This window comes from Ascidia mentula, chromosome 4 (assembly GCF_947561715.1).
Source record: "Ascidia mentula chromosome 4, kaAscMent1.1, whole genome shotgun sequence".
Lineage (NCBI taxonomy): Eukaryota > Metazoa > Chordata > Ascidiacea > Phlebobranchia > Ascidiidae > Ascidia > Ascidia mentula.
Window position 1 is genome coordinate 2,774,977 of NC_138569.1, and position 9,096 is coordinate 2,784,072.

The following is a 9,096-nucleotide window of genomic DNA, read 5'->3' on the forward strand; positions in this document are numbered from 1 at the left end:
CCCTTCATGTTAAATGATTTTGTAATACAACGGCGATGTGAAACTATTCGGTAATAAAAGCACTTCTGAAGCTGGAATCCTCTATCAGGCTTGCAAATACGTTTGCACCAGCGCCTACAAAACTAAGAATACTGTATAGGGTTCACTATAGATCAATTCCATCAACAACTTTCCTCTGTTCAAATGCTATTTATTGATACAAAAGGTAGAATACGTCTTGCATAGTTTTTAATAATGCAACCACGATATACACCCTAGGCACACTGTACACCGCCAGCAAAGAGACCAAGGGACGGCAAGTAGAAGGCAACGAGCATGATAGTAACAGGAAGGAGGGTTTTATGGTGGTCATAAAAACGTCTGACCACGCAAGGGACGAACGCTTCCGCAGCTCCACTGCACTGCACCCTTCTTAATAGCGGCGCTTTGAACGCTCCATCCACACCTATATGCGAAATACTGAAACTAATTCTGCACGGTTTGATTGCATGGGAAAGGGACGGGTGACTTCAAATCGCGTTACACTGGAATGCAGACTTTACATATAGTCCAACTTGTCCACAAATAGCTTAACGTAACAATTTTAAAATTTCATTGTTTTCTCGTAAGGTTTGATAACAACTGTCTTACGAGAAGAAGTTTCTTTCCTTAAGCAACCACGAGATATTTGGAAGCACTTTTCACAGCTAGATAAAACAAACTTGCTAAATCGAAAATCACAATAAAACCCCTCTCTTTACTGTAACAATGATATTGAAGTAACGAAAGCACACACAGTCACCTCAACGCTCAAAACCTTTCCCAGGGCGGACAAGCTTAGTACTAAGGTTGGAAGTCCGGACTTGTAAGACCGGCTGCACCCCGACCACCGCATCTACTAAGCCGTGTACTAACTTCCTTGATGGGACGTAAATGCTGTTAACGGTAAAAAGGATACGACGTTGTAGCTCCTTTAATAAGAAACAGTCACGTTCGCATTAACCAACATAACCTTGCTCGTATAGAAGTGTTTAAACATGGAATCAGAATTGCCCTTTCTGGAAATACGTTACAAGAATATATACCTTCAAAAATGAGTACTTCTACGCTACCACATATTCTAGAAATGCCAATCTACACACATCCCAATAAACTAGAGTTAGTCCGCTGCAGTAGTTTATCCAGTATTACTAGCACATCAGAATCACATTAGCTTCGCCCAGTGCATCGAATTTGGCCGCCTCAAGTTTGTTCATAAACAGCATGTTCATTCCAAGATGACGCAATTTTGTGACGATCATGTTAACGTCGTTTAATTACATGACATAGCAAACATTTTGAGCATGGAGTCTTTCCTTTACCCGCCCTTAGTTACATATACACACACGTATATATGTACACCACATGCCGGTATCTACATTGCTCTGTTTTACGCAAAGTGCGCTTTGTCAGGAGTTGACGCAGAAATAGTTGTATCCTGTTCGGTTGTTTGGTCCGGGTTTACAACGCACCGTTTGCAAGACCATATGGCCAATAATGCGAATGAATTGGATGATACAATTCGAAGACCTGGTTCAGAACAACAAGAGTTAACCCGTCATGCTGTGTTCATATAATTTTTTTCGAAACGCGGGTCACCGACAAACAAGCGCTTTACTGACAAATGAATATTTTGGTTTGTTTTGAAAGTAAAGTTTAAGACCAAGCACGTCGTAGATAAACAACGAATGCAGAAAATACAAACAGGTCGGCCAGATCAGATTTATTTCCGCGCTCTGCAAATGTCGCGAAACCGGTAAATTTTAGGCATTTCCAAACGCTTCAACTTGATTTGCTGACCTTGACATTCCGGCTTAACAAAAGCGTAACAGGTATATACTATCTTAACGTATCCAAGCCGAACCCTTATGCCTCACAAACAAACACGTACGTCTGAAAGGGCAGGTGGCGCCTTTAAATAATACATGAATTAGTCTCAAGTACTTGAACGCTCGCTAGTTGCATTACAATTGAACGCTGTCGATCTCCCATCAACCTAATTCAATGCCACGCTACAGCGAGTCGTGCGCACGCATACTTCTTCTGCATTACCAATACATTTAACATATATATTGCACGTTCTAAAAACGACCAGTCAGATGACAGGCATTTGTTTGAAATATCATAGACGCGAAGTTTTGTGGAGGATGTGGCGCGAAAAAAAGTCCAAGCAAAACATAACAGTCAGGTGACTGACCACTCGGAATCACGCGTATCAAAGACAGGAACCACTAAAAAATGCATGAAACGCAGTGAAAGCGCGGCGATGAATGGGCGGGATGCAGGCCGAAGCAGCAGATCGACGAGCATCGCTATGGTGAGTGTGCAAGCGTGAGTTTCCGGCCGTAGCGTCAGAGAGGAAGGGGGCAACGTGGTGTAGGAGTACGAGTCGTGCTACTGGTGCTTTTGCCTGAATTGTGCCTCTAGCGAGTGCGGCCGCCCATTGTTATGTGTGAATCGTCGATCGAGGGATGATCGCAGACGTTTTGAGTTAAAGGAAGGGGTGCTCTTCGTCAGCCAAAACAGGAAGCGGGCGTTTGCTAACTTTCAAAAGGCCCAAAAGCGGTAAAAGTCACAAGCATATAGCAACACAAGCATTTTCACGCAAACAGCAGTTTTAATAGTTTTTAAACTTGTGAGTTAAAAAGTTAAAAAATATTTTCATTGTACGTTGCTTTTGTTTGGGTCAAAAAAAAAAAGTTTCAACAAATTCACTTGCTTGCAAATATGTCCCGATACCAAAGGGGAATCATATGTCCGTGAGCCACGTTATAAAGGTCTAGAACTTCTGACATATCACATACAGTGCAACGTGCATAACCCACAAAATATCACCTCCTATATGTCATAATCTCATGACTTGAAAACACTTTTTTTGCAAGCAAGAAGGTTTTGCAAACCAGAAACCAGGTTTACAATTAAATACAATAAAATATAAACATCTCTGTGTTATTAAGATGAAGAAAGGAACATAAATTATGCAAAAACTGGTGTCAATCTACAGTTGATGGCCTATTGTCAAAACCTCTTTAGAAAAATTTTCATAGTTTGCAGTTTCTAATAACAGTACATGTCTCAATCTTTGTGTTATTTGCAACACCAGAATAAACAAATGCACAAATGATTTAGAATACAAAATGAGCATTTATAATTACAATAATCCATACAAATCCCCATCAGCACTAGGACAGGAAAAGCAAGAACCACATTAGAATTTTGCCACAAGAAATACAGAGAATTCACAACAAAACCCAGATCACCTGTGGCGATAAGAACCCGCCCATTCTGTAAATAACTCTTATGCCCAGACACAAAGTGTGGAATTTACACCGGTTTCAGTCAAATGGAACACCAACTGTGTATCTAAGCACCACACCGAGACTAAATTTTCCAGGAAGTGGGTATGTTTTGATGAATATGATAACGGTATTATTTACTAAAAGTGTTTCTTTACTCAGTGAAACTGGATAACTCAAACAATTTAAAACTTAAGGTTAGCTATTCGAAATGCTTTTATCAGCTAGAAAAATTACTATGCTTTGCATGGGTAAAATTTAAAACTATATTATATATACTTTATATGTACAAAACAAAAATACATATATATATATTATTTTAAACAATTCTGTACAAAACAAATTAAGTTTGAACACTTATTATAAAGGGCAAAACTTACATCCATAATCAGCTCTTGTGTCCTCCGCACCAACCCCAGAAGACATGTTGCTTTGTATTCTTGCAGTTTACTTTCAAAAGCAATATTTCACCAGTGATCTTTGCCAGTTACCTTGTACTTCCTTGTTTCAATGGGAATCAAACGAGCAGCAGCTATGTGAGCATAAATACGAGTGCGAGCATTAAACACACATCAGAACGGCCTACATCAGCTTCCGTCTGTGCGAGCAACAACAAAAAGGAAATAAGGAAGTTAGTTGTTAGGGTAGGCCTGTGCCTCATTGCTAGAGAGATAATAAAGGGAAAACTTAATAACACACTTGCCCAACATGTAAAAACAGATTAAAACAACAAAAATCTTTATCTGTTTTCACATATAAAGTGCAAAACAGGTTAACAATTCACAATATATAAACTTTCCTCTTTTTTTATGTGTTTTTGTTGCTACAACAGAAAAAGTCCTGCCAAATATTTCACAATATCAGTAAATAAAAACTTAACAAAATATATGATTCTTTGCTATTTGCATTTTTGCATAAAAAGTAGAAACAATCTCCCCCTTCATGTTGATAACAATACCAGAAAACAACAGAAAAACAAACAAAACAAATATTAAATCCATACTAAACATCCTCACATGCTGACTGAATGTGCATACATGGCTCTCTGAATGACTGTGCCTGGCATAATACCAACCCTACCTTAACACAAAAAAGTCTGTTACCTCAGGGCATATCTACCACATCATGTTTGACCTTTACATTTGCAAAAGGTCATATCAAGGCGCACCAATAAAATCTTTACATTTTACTACTCCACTTATAAATGACAGTCTATATGCTTGGGATTTGGACATATATATACATATATATATGTATGTGTGTGTGTAAGTGTGATATTGCTTTATAAGAAAAAAAATAACTTTTTTAACAGCTACAGAAATAGCAATGATTGTTTTAAAACATTTTAAAGCAAAGACACAAAAAAGAGTTTGTTGCCAACAGTGAATGGTAAGTCCCACTTCCCCTACATTCCTTAGGGAAGTGGTCAAGGCTTTTTATAACTACTTAATATTTCAAAATAGACATTAATGCAAAAACATCTTTTTATAGTTTTAAAGATGGCAAGTTAACAATACATAGCAGTATCAATGTTGCAGAAAAAGTAATTATGAATCTGTATAATATTTTAGGACTGTAGACTGTACTATAAAAACTAGGAAATACATATCACATGCTAATGCAATATGCAGATGCCACACATAATAAAATAGGAGCAGTTTCAAAAAACAATGCATGTGCAATGTTTGTTCATGCAGTTGAAATACATTTGCACATCACAAAATCGTCATGTTATTAAAAACAATTAGTTACTGTATGTACATGGCACAATCAAAATGAGATAGTTTATGTTTTCCTAGTTCACAAGGTTACTTGAAAACCTTGTCTGTGTTTTCAACAACTTGACAACAAAAGCATAGACTAATTTCCAAACTACACACAAGAACAATTAAGAGAGCCCCAACAACTATAACACAAACTTCTTAAAAGTAAACCGCGATACTCCAGCAATTCACGACAGACGCGATAAGTTCAAAGAATCGATTTTGAGAATCGCTTTTTGCATCAAACGAAGCTGCTGTTGACACCGAAGTTGAGATAGGATTTCTCACGCCAGCTACAAAAAGCAACGCTCATGTGCAACGACATCACAACCCAACGCCCAAAAGTCAAATAATCCCGCCAACTGACAAAGGTTAAGCCCCGACGCCACACATTTATAACGAATGGAAAACTGTTTGCTGACACGCACACGCAATTTGGATGTCGTCGCGCCTCTTTCGTTGCGACACAATGCTGTAACTGTCTGCTGCCCTCTTCCGGATCAAAGACAAGTCAACGTTGAAAGACATTTAGTTGGATTTTATAGCTGGAAAAATTAATTCTATAACAAAACACGCGACATCTTGCCACAAACAAATAGTGGACGTCGTTGCGGCGTGGAAAGAAGTAAACCATTTCAAAACGATGAAAAACAGCCTTTTCATACTAACTTTTAGTTTCAAGAACATTCTTGCATAACAAGTATCACAAATATCAAAATTACGTGTTTTGGTAAGTAGCTAAATTCCCCCAAATTATGGTGCATGACTTGTTGTAATATTTTTCGCCCTTTTTCAGATTTTTGCAAAATGTTACGCTTGACTAGAATTGGTGGTTTCCCCATTGTTATGGCGACAGACAACTCCTTCAGAATTGTGTTCAAATATTAAACAAGGATCTTATCTGTTATTGCTTTAGATCTCTATTAATCGGTAAAAGTTGCAATGAGTGTGCGAACTTACAACCCTTCTGTTCGAGTGGGTAACTGGAATGAGGATATATGCTTAGAAGAGGTTGGTACGATTTTATAGCAAGTTTCCGTAATTGCATTAGACAATGGCACGTCTTCTTCCTATAGGATTTACTCAAAGATTTCCTGGGTAAGAAGGAGAGAGGAGAACTTCTTACACAGAAAACCCACAACCTTCTTCAAAATATTTTAAAAAAGGTTGGACAATGAGTAATGTTAACAAGCATTATTTTGCAATATCAGTTTTGCATCAACAGACTGAACTGACAGTATCAAGGGATGGCGTTGTTCACTTTGGTGACACAATAATGATTGTTAATCCTGGACAGGAGAACACACCAAATGCTCTACAAGAGGTAATTCACCCCAATGTTACTTATTGTATGACTATATGCACTATTGCATGATTGGAAATAATGACATTTTTTTGTAATTTTATCGGTAATCCGCGCAAAAACAATAAGCTAATGCATTAGGAAAAACGTCAGTTCGATCATGAATAATCCGAGCATTTGGCATTCACTGAAAAAAATCCTCCAGCACATTACAAACATTTCAATCTGGAATATTATGTCTACAAGTTTTTGCTTGAAGATATCTATGTATACACAGGTCGATCCCCCAAGGCCAGCAACATCATTGGCTATTAATATGGACGAGCATAAAATGCATACAGCGAAACAGGTGGAGTCCCCATGTGCTGTTTCAGCTTCCTGCATCCTTAACCCTTGTGCAAGAAACACATTTGTCATCACAAGGCAAGTAATATTATGCAAGTTTCTAAAAGAGACTGAATTAACAGCTGTTATTCATACGAGGTATTTGAGTATACTTTCACGTCTTTGTATAGTTTAGCTAATAAAAATGGAAAATTATCGGCAGTTGCAATCCTATAAAAATAAGCAAGCATCATTATTTTGTTATTTTAGTGTTGATGGCAGTGAAATTGGCTCCCCTTTAAAATTTGGTCAGCCCTTTGCAATTTCAACAACAGCTGGCTATGCTGGAAATGTAAGCTTGCAACAACATTCAATATCATTCATCTTATTTAACAAATCCAAAACTGAAATGTTATTTTTTTCCCTTTCTAGTTAAAATTGTTTAGCGACCATGCTCGCTTTAACCTTAATGCAAAGAAGTCCCGTCAGCAAATAGTGCAACTTGTTGATGAAGTGAACTACTTGAGCACATGGCAAGTATTGGCTTTTCATCCTATGCAGCGTCTTGAAATGGAAGGGCTTCCAGTTCCGGTAAGTGTTCAAATTTACGCTGCTTTCCCCAAAACCACTTTGCCAGATGTTAGTGATGAAATTTATTTTTAAGGCCATGTGTTGTAAGTGTTAAAAAACAAACCATTTTGATGATGGATGCTCCAACCATTTTGATAAACAACCTTTTTGTCTTTTCTGATTTAAATACTGCAATTTGATACATACAAGCAACAAGTTGGCAGTTAATTTGCCTTTAAATGTAACACGGCTTATGAACACAGCTCTATTTTGAACCAGGCAAATTGCAAGATTGTTATAATGCACAACAAGACTGGAAATGCCATGTCTGTTCCATCAGAGTGTAGGCTAAAGTAGGTATCTCATAGCGCTACTGCAAAAAGTGTGGCTTTCCACTGCTATTTGTGCAGAATGAATTTCACGTTGAAAGCAATTTGTCAGGGTAAAAACCAACACAGAAAAGATAATTAGACAACAATGTATTGAAAACCTACAAATAAAAACATACTACATATTTGTTTACCCTGACAAGTTGTTGATATTTTCCTTGTTGGCTTTATGGTGTTTATAGCGTGGTGTGTACATTATTTCACTTTCACTAGGCTAACATTAAACTCATCTTGTACCACAACAAAACTGGAGAAAACCTGATAATTCTTGACAAGTACTTGGTCAGGTAAAGTGCATGCAATTTTGCATGTAAATCTTGCATGAAACCATTCTGGGCACAGAGTTAATAGATTGCTCTGAAGGCACATGCATTCTTTAAGTTACCTGTCCCTTAGGTTTAATAAGTATAAAACAATAATTACCTTCGTAGTTCTGCCACTGTTTTATGTTGAAACTGTTTTTGCTGCATGTTTTTGATTTAATTTATTTTTTTGTGTTGATTTTTGCTTGACTTGGTTTGCTCATTAATGAAAATCATGAAAAACATTAATGAAAAATCATTAGATATATTTAGCTTACAAGTTTTTGTAATCCTCCCAAATTAACAATTTTAAAAATCTTTTCATAAATACTCAACTAATGAACGATGCATGACTTTGGGTCACCGGTAATTCAAACCTAAATCAGTTTAGTGCAACATATATTCCACTATTTTCGGCACTTCATGGTAATTTTGTTAGAACTCCGTTTGGTCGTGAATTTGAGGTATCAGCTCAGACGGTTCTCGACTCCCATAAAGCAGAGAAAGACAACAACCACTGGGTTCTGGTAACTGGCAACCCCAGTGATGATGAACACACACACTTTGACAGGTACAGTATCTATTTTATGGCCCTGAATCTTCAGCACCAAGTGTTGCAATGATATTGAATTTGTGTTTAAATGCCAGAAACAATTAACTCGAAGTTATTTTGACCGAACTAGCGTAGGCAGCCCAAAAGTGCCCTTGATGGTTAATTTTTTTTTGAACAAACATAATGTTGTTGTTTGACGAAAACAAACTTACGAGTTATTGCCGTAGAAAAGTTTGGACACTATTGCTTTAAACATACATCATTTGTCACGCTAAGTGTCGGACGTAAGCAATTGTTTTTCAACTGACGCAAATTCTATTTACATATAATTTACCGAAAACTGTATGTAAATAATTAACCCCTTGTAAAGATTGCATTAACATATTTATAATACTAACACGCAGACCGGATCCCCAGCCAAGTGGCGGAGTCCCCAAAACTGAGCCTACGGCAGCCAAAGAGGCGGAAACCGAAGATGCTGCCCCCAAACCATCTACCACTTAAACCTTACCACATTGTCATCCCTTGTATACATCCGCTGTGAATTCCCATTTAGTAATAAAAGAACATATTCGCCA

General features: G+C 37.4%; 2 protein-coding genes across 3 annotated transcripts in view; one reads left to right on the forward strand and one right to left on the reverse strand.

The window, feature by feature from the left end:
• Positions 1-3,908, reverse strand: part of LOC145899495 (ras GTPase-activating-like protein IQGAP1) — a 30,128-nt gene extending 26,220 nt beyond the window's left edge. Inside the window, exon 1 of the mRNA XM_082988293.1 lies at positions 3,695-3,908. Coding sequence (XP_082844419.1) covers positions 3,695-3,740 — 46 coding nt within the window. The 5' untranslated portion in view covers positions 3,741-3,908. The remainder of the gene's footprint in view (positions 1-3,694) is intronic.
• Positions 3,909-5,951: 2,043 nt separating this feature from the next.
• On the forward strand, positions 5,952-9,092 carry LOC145897184 (cilia- and flagella-associated protein 161-like). Of its 2 annotated transcripts, none has more exons than XM_082985370.1 (9): positions 5,952-6,088; positions 6,154-6,243; positions 6,303-6,401; positions 6,658-6,803; positions 6,975-7,056; positions 7,137-7,295; positions 7,554-7,627; positions 8,405-8,536; positions 8,923-9,092. In XM_082985370.1, the coding sequence occupies exons 1-9, from the start codon at positions 6,020-6,022 to the stop codon at positions 9,020-9,022; spliced, it is 951 nt and encodes a 316-aa protein (XP_082841496.1). In that variant the 5' UTR covers positions 5,952-6,019; the 3' UTR covers positions 9,023-9,092. The 2 variants fall into 2 exon arrangements, with proteins under 2 accessions (XP_082841496.1, XP_082841497.1); XM_082985371.1 differs by lacking the exon at positions 7,554-7,627 and adding an exon at positions 7,877-7,950.
• Positions 9,093-9,096: the final 4 nt, after the last annotated feature.

Bases quoted from the DNA above. Each gene is read 5' to 3' on its own strand.
- LOC145897184 (XM_082985370.1), top strand. From the start codon at position 6,020: ATGAGTGTGCGAACTTACAACCCTTCTGTTCGAGTGGGTAACTGGAAT. The intron at 6,089-6,153 runs GTTGGTACGATT...TTCTTCCTATAG, and splicing joins AGGATATATGCTTAGAAGAG to GATTTACTCAAAGATTTCCT. The intron at 7,296-7,553 runs GTAAGTGTTCAA...ATTTTGAACCAG, and splicing joins TGGAAGGGCTTCCAGTTCCG to GCAAATTGCAAGATTGTTAT.